General features: G+C 48.1%; 1 protein-coding gene across 1 annotated transcript in view; it reads left to right on the top strand.

Moving 5' to 3' along the window:
• The first annotated feature begins 1,692 nt into the window (after window positions 1-1,692).
• Window positions 1,693-23,144, top strand: part of PARVA (parvin alpha) — a 152,915-nt gene continuing 131,463 nt past the window's right edge. The window contains exon 1 of the mRNA XM_004593779.3: window positions 1,693-1,961. Within this exon, the coding sequence (XP_004593836.2) occupies window positions 1,826-1,961 (136 nt within the window). The 5' untranslated portion in view covers window positions 1,693-1,825. The remainder of the gene's footprint in view (window positions 1,962-23,144) is intronic.

The raw sequence follows: 23,144 nt of genomic DNA, 5'->3' as shown, positions 1-23,144 counted from the left end.
GATGCGCAGGAAAGGAGTGACATTCTACACAACTCACAGTTTTCTGACAAGCGCTCTGGGGCTGCAGGTCAGAATTTAGGGATCTCCTTAAGTGTCTGAGGCAATCGAAGCAGGCTTTTAGAGGTCAGAGGCATGGCACAGTGGGTTAAGCTGTGACACAGCATCCCATGGGAGACTCCAGTTCAGACCCAAGCTGCTCCGCTTCCTGTTGAGCTCCCTGCTGATGCACTTGGGAAGGCAGTGGAACGTGGTCCAAAGGTGTGGGTCCCTACCACCCACATTGGAGACATGGATGGGAATCGCTGTCTCCTGGCTTCAACCTGTTTGTGGCTATTTCCAGGGTAAACAGGCATATGGAAGATCTCTCTTTCTCAATCTCTCTCTGCCTTTCAAATAAATCTTTTTTTCTTTTTGAAATATATTTTTATTTGGCTTCTTACCATCTCTTTTAGATTGGTGGTGGGGAGGGCAGAAAGAGGGGAGAATGGGGGGCTTATGGCAATCCTCCTGCGGGGCAGGCATAGTGACTTCTCTGCTTTCTACTAGCTAAAAGAGCCCAACAAAAGCCCCATTTTCATAAAGGGCAAAATTATAACCCTCAAGCAGAGAAAATGAACCTGTCCCCTGTTGAAACCCTACTGACCATCTTGTTAAATTGCAGTTCTGCTCAGGAATGATTACTTTACAATTTGCTAGTTAGCTCATTAAGGGGGAGGGGGTTGTTAGGCAGCTTTATTCGCATCACCTGGGAAGACTGCACCAGGCTCCTCCCCAACCTGCAAGTGGGGCCTGGGGGAAGACTCAAGATTCAGGTGGCTGCTCCCCCAGGTTTTTTTTATTACTATTTACAGGGCTTCCATAGCACAACTTTCCCCCTCCATCCATGTGCTTCTCTACTTATCAGCATGCTTGTGACCAACAGCAGCCCAGCTCTGAACCCTGTATGGTCATCAACCAAGTGCTCAACTTTGAGCAACTGTCTCTGCAGGCTAGTTGAGATGCCCAGATTAGGGCGATCTGATTGGCCGTCAGGCTCCCTGCGGGTCAGGTGTGGAGCCACTTAAGAGGAAATGCAGCCCTCTGGGCTGTGTGAAAGGCAGAACACCACGGGCAACCCTAAGTATGTGCCTGTGAATCACTTCCAGGATGAATCCCAGCCACAGCTCATTTTGTACCGGCAGGATAAAAGGGGGGTGGGCGTGTAGAATTAACAGGAGCCACCAACGTTTGGGACCTTTCTCCGTGTGAGCTATCCGGATGTCTTGCAAGAATTAACGCCTCGCTCTACTCTCCTGAACTTCAAAATTGCCAGTCTCCAGATGAGGGTGGGGAAGAGGAGGTCGACTCCACGGATGCCTGCCTGCGGGAGTGGTCATTTCTGTCCAGCCGGCAAAATCAGGGGCCCCAGAACTGTGCCTAGAGACAAGCTGGGGACCTAGAGCCGTCGTGGTGACTTCGGTTCAGAGCCCCACGTGTGCGCTCGCAGCCTGCATGCCCACCCGGTCCCACCCACCCCCCACATAAACAGAGAAGGCCACAGCCCCACAGTGGGGGCAAATTTGAGGTATCCTCCCCAGCCCCGAGCAGCTCTGGGGCACAGGACTGGCCGGGACGTGAGCCCCCAGGCGCGCCTCGCCTTCCAGGGAGGAGGGCGGCGCGAGGGAGGGAGCGAGGGAAGGGAAAGGCGAGCGTGAGCTGCCTCAAATGCTTGGAATAATTCCGCTTCCGTTTGGAAAGCCGCAGCCTCAGTCCCGCCGCCGCCCGCCGCGTCCGCCCAGCGCCAGCTCCGCGTCCAGCCCGGCCCGCGGCTGCCCGCTCCGCCGCCATGGCTACCTCCCCGCAGAAGTCGCCATCTGTCCCCAAGTCCCCCACTCCCAAGTCGCCCCCGTCTCGCAAGAAAGATGACTCCTTCTTGGGGAAACTCGGAGGAACCCTGGCCCGGAGGAAGAAAGCCAAGGAGGGTGAGTGAGGCCGAGCCGTGGAAAAACGGCGCGGGTCAGGAACGGGACGACAAGGACCAGGCGGGAGCGCGCGGCGGGTGCGCGGCGCGGCGCGGTGTGCGGCGCGCGCTCGCTTCCCCGCTACCGCGGGCAGGAGTGAGGCGAATCCCGCATCGCGGCCCGGCGCCCTGAGAAACTAGGGGCGCCTAGTCGTGGCCGCCCTGCTCTGCTTTCCCAGGCCGGGGAGCAGGCCAGCGCGCCTGCGGGGCTGTGGACGCGCCGCGTGGCACCGGGAAAGCGGCGGGAGCAGGAGTCCAGGCCCCGACCCAGCCCGTAGGCTGCGTCCGCCGCTAGGCCCGTGTCCCCGCCCTTTCCGCGCCCTAAGGCTGGCATTTCCCAAGTTTCTGGGGAAACTTTTCCTGGGCGCCGTCACGCTCGCTCTTAGCCTTCATTGGTCTTTGAAATTGGGTCGTTTCCTGCGGAGTCCTCTTGGAGCAGCCTGGCTTTCCTGGCCTCTTTGGGCCTTTTGTCCACTCCCCAGGTCTGCGTTGCTGGTGTAGTGGATTAGCTTGCGTTTGTTTGCTGCTTCAAGCGCTTGTGGAACTGGTGGTTCTGGCGGTCCGCTGTGTAGTAAATAGTCAGTGCTGTCCCCAGGAAGTCTGTGCTACGTACACATTTCACAAATGAGTCTCACTGCCCCCCACCCCCCCCAACGCTTGCTTTCAGGGCTTTGGCCGACGAGGTGAATGGAAGTGATCTTACTCTTTTTCCCAGAATAATTTGCATGCAAGATATTTGGCGGACAGGTTTTGGTTTGAAAATAAGGCGGTGGTTCCCCAGAACACGGTAGTGACAGGCGTGAAGCTACAAGGTCTGGGTTAAAGTGGCTTTGATGGACCACTCCACCGGTGTGTTGGAAGCAACCTCCTGGAAAGCTTAAATGCTGAGAGGTCAAATTTTGTGCTTTTGAAGTATAAAATATAAAGACTTTGGTGCTGGGCATCAACAAGCTGGAGAGAGCTAGTCTTGGTTCCCCCTCCAAGATTCCCCACTACCCCCGTGTGGTTACAGTAGTCCTTGGCTGTCCACCTGTGTGGAGAGGAGAGGCGGGAAGCCTCACGTGTTGTTACTTAACCTTTGACATTTAATGTATACATTAGTTGCGATTAGAGATTAGTGTCCATAACTGCTCACTCTAGGAAAGTGATAACAAGACTCTGTAAGGTGTGCTAGGTGAATGTGGAATCTCACTCGCTTCTGGTACTGCCCTCACACTTGCTGGGGTGCTATGGGGTGCTGTGGGGTGCTGCTGCGCCTGTGTGATGGGATGACGTGAGATGAATGATGTAGGCATTGTGATGGAGCATTAGGCCACTGCATAAAAGTAATCAGAATACAAGCACCGTGGGGACATCGTGACAGTGAGTGACCCTAATGAGTACTAAGCAGCCAATGAGTGAGGTCACTTAGACACATTGGACACACTAGATAAGAGCTCATCCCAAGTGGGACAGTTCAAGATTTTGTCAAGACATAGCGTAATACACAACTTGAAACTTGTGAATGTTTGTGGAATTTTCCAGGTTATAGCAATTGAAGCCGCGGACAGTGAAACCTTGTTCTACTCCAGTTTGGTAAACCACGGAGTAGCATACAGTTGGTGGCAAATCATGAAATCCTGACTTGGAAAGGCGGTCTTTGAACTCTCCTAGTATTTCCCTGTGGTTTGCTGGTGCAGGTTCATTCAGCCTGAGACTGGGCTTCAGAGCTCTTGATGTACCCAGAGCCCTCACCTACCCTGACCAGCTCTCTAGAAAAGTGGAGTTCATATTTAGCCAGAAATTGATCTGTCTGCACCCCTGTTGGTGGAGTCAGGAGGATGACCCTGGTGTGAACCTTGCATCTTTTGAAAGTTATTCTCCTAGATGTGAGTTCAGGACCCTCTGGTGTCCTGTCTCCAGTTGCAGTGGAGGTCACTGCAGGAAACTGAAGAACAACTGAGTTGAGAGTGAAAATAATTCAGCGAAGAGACTGTTGACTGGGTTGTCGGCACGGTTCAGAAAGCTGAGGAGGGAGGCGGCTGCACCTGAGGGCCAGCAACAGGTGGAAGCTATTTCTACCCCTGACCCAAGGGGCAAGGGAGGCAACCTGGAACCAGTGCGCAGAGGGGCTGCCTGCCAGGAGCTGTCATTACAAAAAGGCATAGCCACCATCAGAAACACACAGATGGAGCAGGGAGAGTGGCTCAGGCAATGCGTGTTCTCTCCCTCAGTGTCTGAGTCTTCTGCTGGGGTTTGTTGATGGACTGCATCCCTTGGGAAGCTATCAAGACCGGGGAATTGCTGAGCAATATGTGGAGAGTGGCTCCCTTAAGGTGCAGAACAGTGCACAGAGGAGAGGCGGCATTGGACAACTCGTAACAGACCCTGTCACAGTGAGCTACTGTGAAGTCAGCTTCAATCAGTAGTCCCCCTTTGTAGAGCATGGCTGCCTGGCTCCCGCTAGCATAGCTGTGTTCTGGTGCAGCTAAGGTTGCTTTGCTTGATGCCATCAGGCACCTCACCTGCTTTTCGAATTTGCTGTTAATTTTCTCAGATTTTCATGTTTGTCCCTGTATCCCTGCACCCTTCCATACCTCAGATGTACTCAGTTGGGTTTTTGAAACCAAGGCTAAGATCCTGTTAGATAATCTGCAGCTGCAAATGGGTACATGGAAGAGCCCCCCGACTTCTGCAGGGGTGGGTTACTATGCAGTTCCAGGTGCAGTAGGGTTGGTGTGGAATGACTTGCCTGAGTGTGTGCAAGGGGTCTCAGTGGCCAGTGCTGTCCTTGTTGAAGGCTCAATAGGGTTGGGTCTTGTGCATCCGACACAAGCTCACAGCCCTGTGCAGTACAGGATCTTCCTTCTAGTTTCCCTTTAGTGTTCTAGAACCTTCCGTTCTTTGCAGTTCCCCAACTTGGAACTTGTCCACAAATCATCTCCGTGCTTTAGCAGAGAACTGTTGTGTGCTAAGTATTCCTTTACATTGGTACCTGCTGTGTCCTACTGAAGGACACAAAGTTTGGATAAACGTACTACAGGCTGAATATTCCTCATGTGTAAATTGCTTGGGGTCACAAGTGTTTCAATCCAGAGGTGGGTTTTTTTTTTTGAAGATTTGCATAGACTTTTAACAGGTTAACATCTCAAATCTGAAATCTGCACTCTGAAAGGCTCAAAATCAAACTTTTTGAATGTGTCATGTACTTAAACACATTTGGATTTGGGGCATTTTAGAGTTTGGATTTTTGGGTTAGGGATGCTGTCTCATAAATATACATATATATATGTTGGACTGTTTAAGTCAGTAACTTTACATAAAACAGGCCCTTCCTAAGGGTACCTACTACATACATGGCCCCAAGTCTCATAAGAATTGCTCTTGATATCAGCCCTGAAGAAAAGGCAATGTCCCAGAAGCAAGGGAGACTAGGAAAGGGAAGCAGCATCTTCAGGCTTAACCACGTTTGGCCTAGCCTCTTCCTGATGGCTATGAGTTAGAAGGAGTTCTTTGCAAGCTCTAAGTCTCTTGTTTCTTTGTCTATCAAAAGGAAACAGATTCCTTTTTTACGTGGGGGGCAAGACATCTGAGTGCAGGTGCCCATACATTGCAGTGCATGAATAATGCATAGCTATTAACATTGATGACTCAGTTTGAAACTGGCCTTGAGTCTTGATTATGGCCTGTAGAAGGTGCTACAGGCCCTGTAAATAGCATTAGTGGCCCCTGTTGTAGTGAAGAGTGTGGAATTGTTTTGTTCCAGTTACGAGTTAAGGGATCTTAGCAAATTGCATGCTCCCATTTTTTTCCAAGGGTCACCTGTAAAGCATTTAAGAGTATCTGAGGGGCCCAGCGTGGTAGCCTAGTGACTGAAGTCCTTGCCCTGAATACGCCAAAAATCTCATGGGCACCGGTTCTAATCCCAGCAACCTCGCTTCCCATCCAGCTTCCTGCTTGTGGCCTGGGAAAGCAATAGAGGACATCCCAAAGCCTTGGGACCATGCACCTGCATGGGAGACGCAGAAGAGGCTCCTGGCTTCAGATTGACTCAGTTCCGGCTGTTGCAGCTGCTAGGGGAGTGAATCGGCAGACTGAAGCTCTTTTCTCTCTTTCTCCTCCTCTGTATGTCTGACTTCGCAATAAAATAAATCTTCCAAAAAAAATCTGGGATCAGATATACTCTGGTTCTGGAATGGTGTGGCTGACAGGCCTTTGTTTTGCTTTGTGAATTTTCTTTGAGTCTCCACTTATGTTGGGCATGGTCCTACTTTTTCTAGATCTGTCTTTCAAACTTGTGCTTCCCAGGATCAGTCATGAATGGAATCTGCCAGCTGGAGGCCCCCACGACAGATCAGCAGTTGTGCTTATTCCTGTCTACAGTGTAGTTTTGGACTTTAATTTCATGATTCTCCTCTAAGGCTAATATTTATCTTTTGGGCCTCCCTGGCTGTTCACTGTTGGTGGGGAAAAAAAATCCCCAAACCCTGCAGCAAATTAGTGGCATCTGGAATGAGTGGAATCTCAGAAGTCGTTTTGTTTTCTCCTGATAGGTTTCATTCACATTTTCCTATGTGCCTTGTCCAAACTCGTACCATGCAAGCCCTTCCGCTGGACCTGGAGATGAAAATTAGGAACTAGGTTTGGGAAATTTTGAGTTCCCTTCCCTCTGTCCAGCCCTACCTGTACTTACAGCTCTGCTTTCTTACTTCCTTTCTGTCCTTATGGCTTGTGAAGATACCCCTTCTGTCCTTGCTCATGGGGTCATTTGCCATTCAGTCCCCACCCCCACACCTTTGCTAAACTAGGTTTCCTATATCTTACCCGGCTGTTTCCTGCTATCCACCCTTTAGGTCCAGCCTAGAAAGGTTGTTTGAGTCAAGACCTAAAGCAGATAAGGGGAATCAGATGTATGTTTTGGAGATGGAAAATGTTCAGTGCAGAGACCTTGGGGTGGGAGTGAACTTGCATTGTTGCTCTGGACCAGCGAGGGCAGTGTCCTGCTTGGCAAAGAGAGCTAGCACAGCTGTGGGAGGCAGGAGACCCCAGAGGTCTTTAGAATGAGGCTGGGCAGGTTGTGAAAGGCCCTGGAGCCATGACAAAGCTTGGACCCTTGGAAAGAGTGAGGTAGGAAGATCTGGGAGTTTCGTACAGAAGAAATGTATGACTTCTCTTCTGTTTTAAGAGGACCCCTGTGATGATGGTAAGTGGTGGGAGTAGGCTGGGGTAAGAGCTGGGAGGTCGGTGTGGAGGCTGGTAAAAAGATCCAGGGGAGAGATAGTGGTGGCCTGGGGCAGAGCAGTGGTAGTGGAGGGAGTGAACATGCAATTCTGAAGATGCAATAGAGGTAACAGAAGAACTGGATGAAAGATGAAAGGGGGAAGCCGGGATTGCTGTCAGGGTTTGGATTTGATGAACTGGGAAGATGGAATTGAGTATTTTCCCCATTGTGAAGGAGAATTCTGCATGATGAGTTGGTTTGGAGAGGAAGAGGAGGATCTTAGGTATCTGCTTAGTGAGGTGCCCAGTAAAGATGATGAGTTTGTAGTTGGTTCAGTTGGGCTAGCTCAGGGGAGTACTATAATACAACGTGTAGTGTGCAGCTGTTGTAGAGCCATGAGCCTGGATGGAAGGGGAACAGAAGAGACAACAGAAGAGGTCCAAGGACTGGTGCCCTGGGACTTCCAATGTTTAGAGGGTTGGAGGTAAGAAGGACCCTATAAAGACAAAAGGAAGCTGGAAGCCAGCGTTAGAGGAAGGAAACCCAAAGAGTAGCCTGGAATCCTAGAAGAGCTGGAGAACTGGTTGTGTTCCTGTCATTTCAGTGACTATCTCCTTTTTAATCACAACTCATTTGAGCCCTTGGAGACATTGTGACTCTGGACACCCATTTCTGAATTTTTGTAGAGTTATCCTCTCCCTTGCCCTTAACCACGTTGAATTGTTCTCTGCATCCCTAGCTACTGCTTTTCACACCCCTTCTCAGACTGCTACTCTGCCCACCTGCCCAGCAGCAGTTCCTTTGTCCTCTTCACCCCTCACCTCTCCCTGGGTTGTCTCACCACCTCCCATAGCTTCAGCCAGTCTGTCCATTGATGACTCTCAAATCTATAGCTCAGATCCTGATCTTGTAACCATAATCCGCAGCCATCTTCTCACCATCTCTTGAATGTGTCACAGGACCCTCAAACTCAACATGCCTTCAGTGAGATACTTGTTTTATTTACCTGAATAAGTCTACTCTTCTACCCACTGCCCAAGGCTGAACTGTGGGCAGTCATCTTGTGTTTCAGAGGTTAGTCCTTCTTAAAGGAGCAGATAGAAAGTATGCTAGCATTTGTGGGTGCCATAGCCTCAGTTTCAATGACTGACTTCTGTCTTTGCTGTGGTCCAGGACTGAGGAACCACCAGCCTGTGGACTGTATAAGGCCAGCAGAATTGTTTGGTCTGGCCTTGCCAAGGTGGCTGCAGGCCGTACTTGGAATTAGACAGCAGGCTAATTCTCAAGTTGGTCATTTTGCACGTTCCCCGGATGATGATAGAGATATCCAGATGGCTTTGGACAGCAAGGGCTTCCCGCCCCTGAAGGATGATGAGTAAGTGGGTACATGTGGCTGTATTCCAAGAAAGATGTTATGGACACTGAGATGTGACTTTAACGTGGTTTTCATGTCCTTTTACTGCCATTAGCATCATGAAGATGGTCTACACTTAGGCAGCCTGGACGTGGCCCAGGGACTGCTGTTCGCTCTTTTCCCTCCCTTGGGAAATCCACTGATTCCACCTTCTAAATATCACAGCTGTTATTAAGGCCTCAAAAATGCTATCTTTTTTTTTAAGGCTACATATTTTTCAAGGACATTCTGGCTTTTTTATTTTCTACCTGAACTATTGTGATATCTGCTCAACTAGTCTCCCTGTATCTGGGCCCTTTTTGCTCAATCTCCTTCATCCTTTTGTCAATAAGTTGTTTTTCATGCTTACATTTTTTTTGTTGTTGTTTTTATCTACCTGAAGGACAGAGGGAGGGTAAGAGAGAGATGGTAAGCTCAGTCTTCATTCCCCAGATGATTTTTAACAGCTAGGACAGAATGAGCTGAAGCCAGGAGCCTGGAACTCTATTCAGGTCTCCCACGAGGATGTCAGCCGTCATGGGCCAGGTCCAGGTGCATTAGTAGGAAGCTCCAGTAGAAGCAGAGTAATTAGGACCCAAATGAGCATTGTGATGTGAGCAACCCAAGGAGTGAATCAACCCGCTACATAACAGCATCCATCTTGATGGGATTCTTGTGAAAACTCAAGGCGTGGGTCAGCATTGTGTGGCAATAGATTAAGCTGTCGGCTGTGATGCTGGCGTCCCCCATGGGAGTGCTGGTTCACATTCCACCTGTTGCCTTGCTGATTGACCTTGCTAATGTACTTGAAAAGTAGCAGGTGACATGCACGTGGGAGGCCAGGATAAAGCTGCTGGTTCAACCTGGTCCAGATGCGGCCATTGTAGCCATTTGTGGAGTGAACCAGTGCATGGAAGATTCATTCTCTCTCTCTCTTTCTCTCTCTACCTTTCAGGTAGACAGATGAATAGAGAAGTCTTTTACAAAGTTAAAGAACCCCGCAGAGATAACATCTTCCCAGTATAGCCTTCAAGAATGGCACAGCTGCTCTTTCCTTTCACATTTGATGCTATCTCCTTTCTTTCCCTTCTAAGTCTCTGTGTTAGTCACAGCAAACTGCCCACTCACTCCCCAATATATCCTGTTTTGCAGGCTTTACCTTGTCATGTACTGGTACATTTTTCTAGAAAGACTTTATCCCACATAGCCTACTCAGAAATTTCCTCTGCATAAAGCCCTCCAGAGCACCCCCAGAGAGATGGGGTGGTCACTTCTCTGGCCCTGCTGGGGCTTTGCCCCTGCTGTAACACTGCCATGTGGCACTGCCGTCACATGTAGCTATGGGTGGCACACACTGAGACCTCTCCTGCTGCCCTCCTTCCTGAGGAAATATTTAGCACATGGTGATCTTGGAATCCCTATGGAATAAACCTCCCTGGGTGCCCTTAGGTGAAAACAGCCCCCCTCCTAAGTGGCTGTGTAACTATAGACTTGTCTCTTCCCTTTCTGGTATTCATCACCAGCTTCTAATATTAGAGGATTAAACCACGTAATCTCTCAGGGTCCTGCAGGCCTGGTATTGTGTGAGCTAAGAGCTCTGATTTCACCAGGCCTCTTTCAAATTCAGTTTGACTGTGTCTGTTGGGTGGTCTGCGAATGGCGTCATCACAAAGCCCTCTTTCTTCCCTGCACTAATGAAGGCACCTCTGAGTCGGCAGGAGGAGATGGAGACGAGGATAAGTGGGCCCTGGCCCAAGGACTGCTCTGTGCAGGGCAACGGCCTCCTTGTCTCACGGAATATCTCTGCTTGGTGAACAAGCACCGTTCATAATTAGGGGGTAGCCATTGCTGCAGGAGGAGAGATGAAATCTTCATGTAAACATTGGTTAGCATCTGAGATCTGCCCTCAGAGTCATGCACAAGAAAACAACATCTGAGGGACATCTCACTACGACTTGAGTAATAAAATACTAATGAGAAAAAATAGATGTAAACATTTGGGGGCAGATCTTGGTAGGTTGCACAGGCTGAAATCTGGGAAATCCAAAGAAGCTTAGGTGAGCACCAGCGTCCCCAGCCAAGAAAGCCTCACCAGGGCCCCAGGCTTCTCTTACATTTTCCTCTGCAGACACCAGGTGGGCAGTAGGTGCTTGTTCTTCTCTCATTTGTATCCCAGGTGACCAGCACAGCACTGGTATACTGAACCTCTGTAAAACACTTCTTATTCAGCTGCCTGAATTATCATCAGGCATCTTATTCCCATTGAGGCAATTCCCAGGATACTCTAAATTCTGTCGCAACATCAGATGACTCTTGGGGGTCCCCAAGAGTCCATGTGGCCTCACCTTGGCCCCCTGTGTGTGTGCATGTATATGTGTATCCTGTAAAAATGCTTATTCCCTCCCACCCAACCCCACCACACACAATAATCTCTTTACCTGATATAGGAAAACAGTATCAGCTGATCTTGCTGTTTGACAAACACACCAAAACCCTAGGGACTGTAAGCGTGGGTGTTAGCATCTGTGTTAGTGGTGGCAGTGAACCTGCAGGGAGGCCAGTTCAGGGTAGAAGAAACCAGGAGAGCATTCAGAAATGGCTTTGCACATGTTCATTAGAATGTTAAAGGATCAAGTTGAAACCCTCTAATGGCAGGAGTTGGGGGGAGAAGAGATTTGCTGACCAAACTGCATGTGAGAGGAATATTCCTTTTATTCCCTATACTAGATTTTTGTTGCAGTAATGAAATACCTGAGGCAGGCTTACTTTCAAAGAAAAGGGGTTCTCTTTGGCTCATGGTTCCACAGAGCTGGGAGGCCTCATCTGGTGAGGGTCTTACTGCTGCCTTGTTCCGAGGTGGCTTACAACATCACATGAGGAAAGACAGGCAGCCTGGGTTTCTGGCTCTAGGGATTTCTCTGTCCCACCCCTGGCCCCCTTCTAAAGCCACGAGGATTGAATCATGGGGCTAAATGCTGATGATCTAATGCCATCTCAGTGAGAATTCAGAGCTCCTACATGAGATCAGGGCTCAGACCATAGCTCACCCCAAAACATGCCACTCTTTCTCTCTAAATGCCCTTCTCTGTTTCACTTCCTCCCGAAAGGGTAAAGCTAAAAGATTGTTAGCACCTTGAGGCAGGGCTACCATCATCACTCCTTAAGACAATCCCAGTGCTACAACCCTGTCTGCAGCAGCTTTCCCAGAGCACACATGCTCAGGAGAGTCACACCTACACTGTTTGGGTGGGTGAATTGTCGCTGCTCAATTTTTGTTCAGGCCTGGGACAAATGTTTGCAGAGTGTGTGACTCCCTATAGGACTCACCTAGAATCTGGTTCTGCTGGCATTTACTGAGTGATAATTCTGTTTGTTTGGAATAGGCCAGCTGCTAAAGTCTTAGGAAACCCATTTTTTTGTGACCTGTGTCACTGTCTTCACCTCAGCCCATCCTCGGGACTGCTGGGCCATGGATAGGGGAAGCAGTGGACATTATCTGTTTGAACAGAGCTATTCCTATTTATTCAGTACTGCACAGTACTACTGAGGAAACGAATAACCAAATCACTTAGCCTCTGAGCCCTGAAGTCTTTTCTTCCCTGTTATAAAATAAAAGCATGTTGGGATGCAGGTGCCAGCATCCAATTTGGGTGCTGGTTTGTTTCCCAGCTGCCCTGTTTCCCATCTAGCTCTCTGTTTATGGCCTGGGAAAGAGTGGAGGACGGCCCAGAGCCTTGGGACCCTGCACCCGCATGGGAGACCTGGAGGAAGCTCCTGGCTTCGGATCAACTTAGCTCTGGCTATTGCAGCCATTTGGGGAATAAACCAAAGGATGAAAGATCTTTCTATTTCTCCTCTCTGTAAATCTGACTTTCCAATAAAAATAAATAAATCTCTTAAAAATATGCGTATAGAATTTACAGAAAATAGATATGACAAGCATACAACGTTCCACATCCCAAAGACCATTGATGTTGTCATTTTGGTGTATTTCTTATCTTTATAATGCCTTTCTAAAATCAATTATAGCTGTGAGTCTGCTAGGTATACTTACAAATGGAAGCAAAGACAATTTCATATACTCTTTCATGTCATTGTTCATCTTATTAAAGTTTTATAGGCACATAATTCATTGGATGGCTCTCCTGTTTACTTAATCATTTATGGTTCTTTTTTTTCCCCCCCAGAAATAATGTAGCCTAAAGCTTTTAGAAAATATTCAGAGTAGCTACCTGGGGTGGAGCCCCAGGAGTGCAAGCACAGGGTCAGAAGGTGAGAACTGGCTGGTTCACATCCCTTGGTCTCAACCCAGGGGCAGTGCTTGCAGCTGCTGCTGGTGGTTCCTGCTGTGTAATTCCATAGTGGAGCCCACGTGGGCAGGCTGCAAGTTGCTGCTTGCCTCTGACTGGCCGATCACTCAAGGTACCGGCTGAGAGGATGATGGTCAAGGGCAGCCTGGCCAGGACCACAGTCAGAGAAAGGCTGAAGCACAGCGCAGCTCTTTATTTCGGGAAGTTTTTTTAGGGTCCTCCTTCTTTCGTTACATGGCCCCATGTATCACCCCAGAGCCCAGCAGTAGCCACTTTGGAGGCTGTCATCTGTGAGTCACACTGCTCAAACAGTCGCAGCCACTGTCCCTGGTTCTCCCTTCCAGTCTGAGCTTTCAGTGAGATTCTGGTGGGGAGTTGGTGAGGAGGGCCATTTCTCTGCAGTCTTCACCCTCCACCCTCCAGCATCTGAATTTCTTTTCAAGATTTATTTTATTGGAAAGGCAGATCAGATTTATAGAGAAGAGGAGAAACAAAGATCTTCCATCTGCTAGTTCACTCCTCTAGTAGCTGCAATGGCTGGAGCTGAGCTGATCAGAAGCCAGGAGCCTCCTCTGGGCCTCCCACACGGGTCCAGGGTCCCAAGGCTTGGGGCCATCCTCCACTGTTTTCCCAGGCCACAAGCAGTGGGCTGGATTGGAAATGGAGTAGCTGAGACACAAACCAACACCCATATGGGATCCCAGCAGGTGCAAGGCAAGGATTTTAGCCTCTGAGCCATTGTGCCAGGCCCATGCCTCTGAATTCTTGGCCTCAGTCTCACAGGTAATGTCACAGATGAATGGGAAAGAACTGCAGGTCAGTGTGCCATGTGTTATCATGGACATATTTAGGTCAGCTGCTCATGTATGGGGATCCTTGGTGATCAGGTGCCTCCAAGCTGGTGCTCAAGGCCAGAGGAGGAGCTCGGGCCGACCAGAGAAGTGGTTTGAGTAGTGTTTGGAATGGGCTGCAAGGCTCTTTGGGAGAGATAGCTCCTGATGTGCTCCCGACCTGCATCCAGAGCAAACCCAGTAGGTTCCACTCCTGAAACGTGGACACTGGGAATGCAGACTGGCTAGGGTTACAATATGGTTTATCCCCTGGGCTAATGCAGACATTTAAAGCTCTAGAGTCATAAGCTAACGATATTAAACAGGTAGAGACAGAATCCAGTTACGCTGAGAACTCTAGTATGAGCCTCCTGGGAGGTCCTTACATAGTTGAAGTGTGCCCTGCGAAGAGAGATCATGAGAGAATTACAAAAAAGTCTTGATTTGGACCCACCGTTTTGCCTGTTCTGTCTTACTACATGATCCTTCCTCATACAGTCTGCCACCCTTGCCAGAAGCTAATCCAGAGGGGCAGCTCAGGAGCACATCAGTCCTGTCTCAGGAAGGTTTACCTGAGTCCCAGGTGGTATATTTGACTCAGAGTTCTAGGGGCAGAATCTGGAAGAGTTTAGCAGGCTGGCCAGGCCTCTCTTGAGGAGCATGCTGCATTCTCACCATGGAACCCAGGCTTGATGACTCCACAGCATAGCTGGAGGTGTGTGGGGCGGCTGTCCAGTGCTCTCAGAGGACCCTATGTTCCAGGCTTGGAAACCAACTTTCTTTTCAGAGGAGAGGGGCTTTCCTATGTATCCAGCAGGTAGAGCATCCCCTGGCTCCTAGCTGAGATGGGGCAGGCAGCTGGAAGAACTCTGGCTGCAAGAATCCAGTCTAGATGCCATTTGCAAAACACAGATGCAGGGTGAGGCAGTCCCATTTAAAAGCAACGCTTAGGAGATGGGCAAGTCCTGACATTGCCTCGCACAGAGTAGCAGCTGCCTCTTGGCGGAGGATGGCAAGGCCTTTCTTGGTGGGCTCAGCAGTGCTTCCAGTGTGTGACCAGATTCCCAGGGAACAGAAGGATTGCCCTTACCTGTACTTCCTCTGTGGCTGCTGTTAATTGCAGGGCTCCCATGAGCGGTGGAGAGGCTGTACTGAGTACGGTTGGGCTGATGGACACTCGGATCTCACACCTTGTAATGGCCCTGCCAGGAGCGGATGTTAACACGCTTGGGACCTGACACTTCTCTAAATCTAGGACATGCAGCCTGGGAGATCAGAGTGCAGAATTGCTTAAATTGGTGTCAGCGCAGGTGGGAAACGGGAGACCAGAGCCATGAATTGGAGAGATGGCAATTGTTATTCTTGTTTGTATAACCCAGATGTCAGCTTTTCAAATGATGTGACATCAATTTAAGTAATTTAAGACTCCCAGCTACCCAGTCTTCTCAGTATTACTGGTTCTGGGAAGTATGATTCATGGTCTAGCTTATGCTCTTGTGTGGGGGGAAAACAACAACAAAAAAAAACCAACAAAACATCCCGGCTGGTATCTCACATGTTGGAGGTGGTGTGTTTGTGTGGAATTGGTTTCAGTGGGTTGTCAGTTTTCGCGGGAGTGTGGATGACAACTTAATTTCCAACCTGGCAATTCCCCAACCTACACTTCCAGCCGCGACCTCTCATCTCCACTTGAGATTCATTAGCATTTCATTAGCATGCATGTGTCCTGGCTGTGCTACTTGTGCACAGAGAGGGCCTTGGTTTGCACAGGGAGCACACGGTTCCGGAAGGCTTCCGATGAGCTGCAGATGTGCTGTGGCTGCCGATGGAAGCTCAAGTCCAGAGAAGAGGTGGTCTCATCCATCTGGAGGATAGGCACTTCTCTTTTACCCTCCTAGGTAAAAGAATATCCCCCACTTACAAGGCATCATGCAGTGAATATTAGTGTATTTACAGTCACGCAACAACCATCACCAACATTTTGCAACATGTTCATTAACCCAGAAAGAAACCCTGTATCTGTTAACAGGTACTGCCTCTTTCTGGCTCCATTCCGCACCTCAACCACAAATATCGTTTGTGTCTTTGTGAATTTGGTCACTCTACCCGTTTTGTAGAGATGGAATTCATACAATACATGATCTTTTGAGACTGGCCTCTGATACCTAACAGTTTCAGGGCTTGTCTGTGCACCAGCACTTCATTCCTTTTGATCACTCAAAAATATTCTGTTACACAGATATACCACTTAGTTTTTTTAGCTATTTGTCAGTCGATGGACCCTTGGATTGTTTGTGAAAATCCATACCTAAAAAGGACAGTCAAGTGTTTATGTAGCCTATGTTTTTCTGTCTTTTGTATATGACTTTGTGACAGTCCTACTCAAAAGCAGTGGTAAAATAAGTGTGCCATTAGCAGGTAGTTGTAGTGTGGGTCAGGCCTGATATGGACTCATTAATCTGATCTTCCTAATCACCACTATCAAAATAGGCATTAGCATCTTTTGTTCCTTTCTGTGCGTCTTTTATATGAAAAGACAACTTTCAGTGTGTGAGCATGGCTTTGCCTGCTGCGGTGGGGAGAGTGGGGCATAGATGAACACCTGAGATAGGCATCCGTGGTGCTTCTCACAGACCTGGTGGGGACGTGGAGGACTCCTGGCATCTTCTCTACTTTGGGGTACATTTGAAATTTTGATTTCAATTATGGGAGTAGTTCAAAATGCTTGTGGCAGATGGAATTATAAGATGTGTTTGTTTTTGGTGCAGAAATTTTGATTTCCATGTGTAATACATTTTGCCGTGAAAATTTTGAAAACCTTGTCTAAGAAAAGAGGCGGACTGTTGTGAGTTACTTTCTGTAGCCTCCAGGAAGTAATGAAAGTGAGAGGCCTGGCCTCGGAGCACCAGCCCCACTTGCTGAGGAGCAGCCCTCGTGCTGCATGCCTCCAGGGACTTCTCAGGGTTCAGATTGCAAGGTGATCCAGGAAAATGGGGCTGCACCATGTAGACATGCAGGCTCCCTGAATGAGGCCACATGGCCTTGACCATGACACGTGTCTCACTGAAAGGCACAGTGCAGTCCAGGCACTCTTTAATTAAAAACAGTAAAAATCTGAGTCAACCTCTCAGACTGGCCAGTCCTGTCCGGTCCTCCATGAAGCTGGCTCATGACTGGCCAAGGGCCAGGTGGAAGATGAGCTGGGGGCCCTCCCCAGGCCCTGCCTAAAGTCAACAGCCCACACTCAGTAGCCTGGCTCCTGACCCATGGCAAATGGAGCCTGACATTTGGAGATGGTATTAACTGTCCTAAATCGATATTCTAGAGGCAGGCTTGGAACAATTGGAACCTTGCTGGCCCAATCTGATGGCTGGAGTATGCAGGAATATGGCATCTCCAGTGTACTTTGAAAAAGATGGGATCTGCTTGGAAGAGTTCTGAGCATAGCTTGCTTCATGCTCAGTATCTTTTTCCCTTTGTATACATCCAATACAGGTTAAACACCTAGGGACATTCCTATGTGCTAACAGCTGCCACCCCGTTTTATAGACGGGAAGACTGAGATTCAGAGAAATGAAGCCACCTCTTGGGGATGTCTAGTCTACTAACAGGTAGAAGGGGGATGTTGGTTACTTCCTTCAGAGTGAAGTCTGAGGCTTTGCTTGTTGTAGCTTGTGGTTAGTAATGAGAGATGGGTACCGTCCCATCGCTCTGGTTTCTTAAAGGTGTTGATAGTTGTGATCAGCAAACACACCTGAGAGGCAAGCCCAGCAGGGAGGCTTCTAGGCCCCAAAGCGTGCTGGCTGTGTAACAGGACATGCTCGTCATTCCTTCTGAGGAATGGTCACTGCGTCTGCGCAGTGGGATGTGACGAGGGTCTGCTCAGGTCAAAGGCGTTGGTCTGAGGTGTCTGGTTAAGTGTACAAGATAGGACCTGGGGGTGAGAGTTCAGCCTTGTGGTTAAGACCCTGGTTAGGGTGCTCAGGTGATGTATCAGAGTACATGGGTTCAAGTCCCAGAACTTGCTGCAGGCTCCAGCTTCCTGCTGGAGTGTATCCTGGGAGGCAGTGTGTGATGGTTCAAGTTCTTGGGTCCCCAACACCTTTATGTGGCAGACCGAGTTGGAGTTTCAGCTTTGCATTTGGGTCCCCTGCTGTCACAGCATTTGGGAGTGAACCAGTGGATGAAAGGAAGGTTTCTCTGTGTTTCTTTCTCTGTCTCTCCAATACTTAAATGCATTTAAAAATAAATTAGTGTCTGCCTCCTGAGAAACAGTCCATAAATATAAATATGCTGCAAAAGTTCCGGGAAAAAAAAATGGAGTTAGAAGATGGCTTTATTTTGATGCACAAAACAAACAGAAAAAATCGTTGGAATTCATACACAGAGGGATCTTTGGAAGTTTCTTGGTAGTGGTTAAGAATATTATACTACTGTAGCTTTAATGATCTGTGATTATAATTTACTGTCTGTGAAATGGTAATTTTTCTATTCAGTTATTGCTTGCAGCCTTTGTATTGTCACTAAACTAAGGTCTTTTTGCTTTCTACTTGTAAACTTCTTCATGGAGTAGTAAGCTTTTTATTATGGTATAACTAAAATTTGTTACTTTAAAAGTTAGAAAGGAAAGGTGGAAAGGAACAGGAGGAGGGAGGAAGGGAATAGCAGTGTGTCGCTAGAATTGTATCATCTATTAAATAGTAATTACATTGAACATTTCATGGGAAATGCATGTTATTATAAAATGCATGAATTTCAAAAATTCTGTACCCGAGTAAGCTTTTAATTCCATTCTTGATGGACTAACTGAAGTCCCCACGTGGGCGTGCTCTCCCAGACTTTGCAAAGGTCTGTCTTGGCACTCACAGAATTTTCCTCTTACACCGTGTTAAGCCACTTGCTGGTATTTAGTGCTACTTTTTTCTTTTCTTCCTTTTTTTAATGACCTAGAAATGTTGATGGTGCAAATCAATCCCAGAGGTCAGGAGTGAGTTCCAAGGAGGAGACCTCACCGCCGGGCTTGTAGGTTACAGGGTGCCTGTCGGCGTTGGGGTTTTGCTAACAGGTGCATCTGCTTTGTGTATCTACCATGGAAATGTGATTGTTCAGAGAGATTGGCGGTTTCTCCCCTTCCATGTTTCATTTTGCATTTCTTTCGTGTGTGGCTCTACCATGACCTTTAAATAGCTCTCTAGAGTGTGTGAATGTTCTGCTCAGTGCGCGAAGCTTCTTGGATTCCAAATGATGGGAGCTATGAGAAGTCCTTAGAGGCGAAGTTGCTACATCAAACATTTCTTACGGGGCACAGGTGTTTGATACTTATGATTCAGACACTGTGATGCCTGCCTCCCCTGTCAGAGTGCCTGAGTTTGAGGTTCTAGCCCGTTGACAGTGCAGTCCCTGGGAGACCAGCTATGACTCAAGTGCTTAGGTCCCTGCCTCCCAGGCCAGAGGCTTGCGTTGACTTCCCAGTTCCTGGTTGTGGCTCTGGCCCACCCCTTGCTGTTTACGGAATTTTGGGGGAGGAAGCCAGAGCATAAGAGTTCTTTATTTTTTCTGCCTGTCAACTAATTCAAAGAAAAAAATTTTAGGGTTGAATTTAACTGGATGTTGCCAACTTTTTCTGTTGTAAGGAACTGCTAGGGGGAGAGAAGTGTCCACCCACATTTAGAACTCCTCCTTCTTGGGAAGCATTTGGTCCTGAGAAGACTGTGCAGGGAGGAAAAGCTGGACTGCTCCCCCATCTGACTGATTTGACGGGAAACATCTCTCATGGCCACACCTTCTGCTGCCAATTTCTAGGCTCTTCCTCTAGCCTTTGGTGCTGACAGGATGTTCTAAATTTCCAGACAAAGAAGCTGTGATCCTGACCATCTCTACCCCCAGGCGCTCTGCCTCCATTTTCCCAGGGAAAGAACTTCTCTCTTCAACTTTAAGCTGAATACTTGGAGGTGCCACGCTCTTTGATGCCAAGGGGTACAGGTTGCTCCCTGGAGCGGGGACTCACTGCTAAGCTGTGGAAATCTGAAGGGCTTGCTAAGTGTTCTGCTAGTCTAGCACCATCCTCTTTTCTCAAATTCCTCCAGACCAGGAAACAGCTGGGCCCTGCAGCTTCCCTCCTGCCTCCCAAGTTGCTTAGCAGGCAGACAGGAACCTGCTAAACAACTGATTTCCTTCTAGGGACACCCACTGCACCAGCCCACAGCCAACCAGGAGCAGGGAAGCCACTGACCCAAGGTGAATTGTCTCGCAGCCAGAGAGAGAAGGGGGAGGGCTGCCTGTCCAGGGTGACTCAGCCCCCACCCACGTCCTGTGAGGAGCTGCCTTCTTCAGGGCTTAGATCACTCCCGAAGAACCGTGCCCCAGCCAGGCTGTGCTGTTGGCTGGCATCGGACAGGGAGCCAGGGAGGAGAGGTCCGGGGGAGGAGACCGCTGGAAGCTAGTCTCAGATTTTCCTTTCAGCCCAGTCTTTTGAGGAGGCTGGTGACCTGGCTACCCAGGGTGTGAGCCTCAGGACTTTTCTGCTCTTGAGGGGCCCTGTAACTATCTGTGAGGGATTCCTTTCTTCCTATGGCTGGTCCAGCGTCATGGAAGGAGTAGTCTGATAGTTCGGTGACTCGGACATCTCTGTTTCTCAGAATCTTGGTTTTCCCATCTGCAAAATGGGGCTAAAAGGAAGTTAGTACCAATGTCTAGTGTTACTGATTAAAGAGCGAAATTCTTACGAGAGCATTGAAAATTACTGGCTGTTGTTACAGCCACTGCGCCTCCTTGTGATACATTTTGCAAGTCAAACATGGAGAAAGGGGGTCTGACTGTGGCTCTCGCCTTTGCCCATGGCTTATAATAATAAATGTGAGCGTTTCTATAAGATTACTGCAACCCTAGGCCTTCTGTACTTGTACACCCATTTAATTCTGCCGAACCTTGTGAGACAGGGTGTACCTTTGCCCCCATTTTATGTATGCATAAACTGAGGCAGCACAGGGAGGTTGAGTGACTAGCTCATAGTGAATGATAGAACCAGGATTAAAACTGATGATATAGGTTCCAGAGTTCACTTGCATAAGCACCTTGTCATCCTGCCTCTTAGTGTGATTGTACATTTCTGTCAAAAAGTTCCCAATGATTTATTGGTTGTTGATTTCTTTTTTCTGAATTAAAATGTTGAGGGCCCAGTGCAGTAGCCTAGTGGCTAAAGTCCTTGCCTTACATGCACTGGGATCCCACATGGGTGCTGGCTCATACCTGACTATTTTCCTATCTTAAATCTCTAAAAAAATGAATAGATTTAATTGTATGTATCGTTTTAGAATGCAAACCTGTAATTGAGAATATGTGAACTTTCAGTTATAAGGGGTTAAAAATGTGATAGGTGTTAGTCCAGTGGTTAAGATGCTCCTGGCTTCAGATTGGCTCAGCTACAGCCGTTACAGCCACTTGGGGAGTGGACCAGCAGGATCTGTTTCTCTCTTTTCTCTGTAAATTTGCCTTTTCAATAAAAATAAATCTTAAAAGAAGTTTCCAGATGTCATGTACAAAAATCCTTTCTTGGAATAGAAGTTTGGCCTAGCAGTTAAGATGCCCACATCCCATAGTGTAAACAATTCTTGAATTTAATTAAAGTTTTAAAAGAATTATGTATTTTTATTGGAAAGTCAGATATACGGAGTGAAAGAGAAACAGAGGAAGATCTTCTGTCCGTTGATTCACTCTGCAAGCGGCCACAACGGCTGGAGCTGTGCTGATTTGAAGCCAGGAGCCAGGAGCTTCCTCTAGATCTCTCTCATGCAAGTACAGGGTCCCAAGGCTTTGGGTCATCCTCGACTGCTTTCCCAGGCTACAATCAGGGAGCTGGATAAGAAGCAGGGCTGCTGGGACACCAACTGGTGCCAGTATGTGTTCCTGGCGTGTGCAAGGTAAGGACTTTAGCATTGCACCAGCCCCCTAAACTTTGTTTTATAAAAGTTTAAGAGGTAGAGAGCACGAGCATATTCTATTCATTTATTCAGTCCCCCAGATGTGTGCAAGGGCTTGAGGGGGCCTGGGGTGAAGCCAGGAACCCCGATGGCAGGACCCAGCTGCTTGAGCCTTAGCATGCTGCTTCTTGCCTGTCCCCTCTCCCTGGATGTATATTAGCAGGAAATTAGAATTGGGAGTGTAACCAGCACACGAGATCGGGCACTCCTGTATGTAAGGTGAACACAGCTGAAGTGTCATGTAAGTAGCGAAAATGTGTGCCCCGATATAATTTTAACGTGCAATAGTATGCCACCTAGAAGACGTACTATTGAAAACCAGCCTGTTCTCTTGGTGGTCGAACTTAAGTATGATTCTGGATAGTTGTTCCAGAAATACAATAAGCGGTTGCCACGTTTTTGGATAAGCATTCTTTCTGTATTTAGTGTTACTTGTATAGGGTAGGTTTCCTAGAATACAATCACTGGGTGAAACATGAAGGCTTTGACATTTCTTAATGCTGATACAGGCTGAGCTCCCTAATCCAAATATTGCAGATTTGAAATGCTCTGAAGTCCAATACTCTTCGCTGTCTGCCGTGAGCATGAGCCACTGATGGAAGACTCCATGCCCCCTCACATGATGGGCTACAGTGAAAGCAAAGTGCGTTGAGAATGTCCCCTACACTCACCTTCCTGCTTTGTCCATGTGTGAGGGGTATCTGAGACAGATTAACTCTGCTCAGTCTTGGGGCCTATGCCCAAGCCATATCACTACTTAGGTATATACGGACACAAAGGCACTTGAAAAAAATAAATTGGAAAATGGAATGAAAGAAATTTATTTTGGTGTAAAAGCATTGTTTTTTCACAGTAGGCATTTTCCCCAAACTCTTTAAAGAACTCTCATAAATCTCAAATTCAAAGCGCTCAACCTCTTCAATTTTACTTTTTTTTTAAAAATTGTTTCTTGGGCCTGGTGCCCATGATCTTTCTGTCTCCCCTCTCTGCAAATCTGTCTTTCCAATAAAAACAAATAAATCTTGAAGAGATTTATTTATTCAGAATGGAGAGTGAAAGAGTAGGGCAGAGACCCTTTCATGTGCTATTTCATCCCTAAGTGGCTCTAACAGTTAGTTGGGCTTGTCCAGGATGAACCCAGGATCCTAGAACTCCGTCCCTGTCTCCCACATGAGTGGCAGGGACCCAAGCACTTGGGCCACCCTCCACCGTTTCCCAGGGGTAGGAGGAGGAAGCTGGGTTAGAAATGCAAGTTCCGAGACTTGAATCTGCCCTGAGCTGGGATGTGCACATCCCAAGTAGCAGCTTAACCCACTGCACAACACAGGCCCCAGTAAGAAATTACTTTCTGAAAGCAATGTGCCTGTATTTGTTCCTTGTAATAGTCAACGAGAGTGCCTGTTTAACAGTATCCTTTTCTGTACTTAAGATTC

Source organism: Ochotona princeps, chromosome 4, assembly GCF_030435755.1.
Source record: "Ochotona princeps isolate mOchPri1 chromosome 4, mOchPri1.hap1, whole genome shotgun sequence".
Taxonomy (NCBI): Eukaryota; Metazoa; Chordata; class Mammalia; order Lagomorpha; family Ochotonidae; genus Ochotona; species Ochotona princeps.
This window is presented reverse-complemented; position numbering and strand designations above follow the sequence as displayed.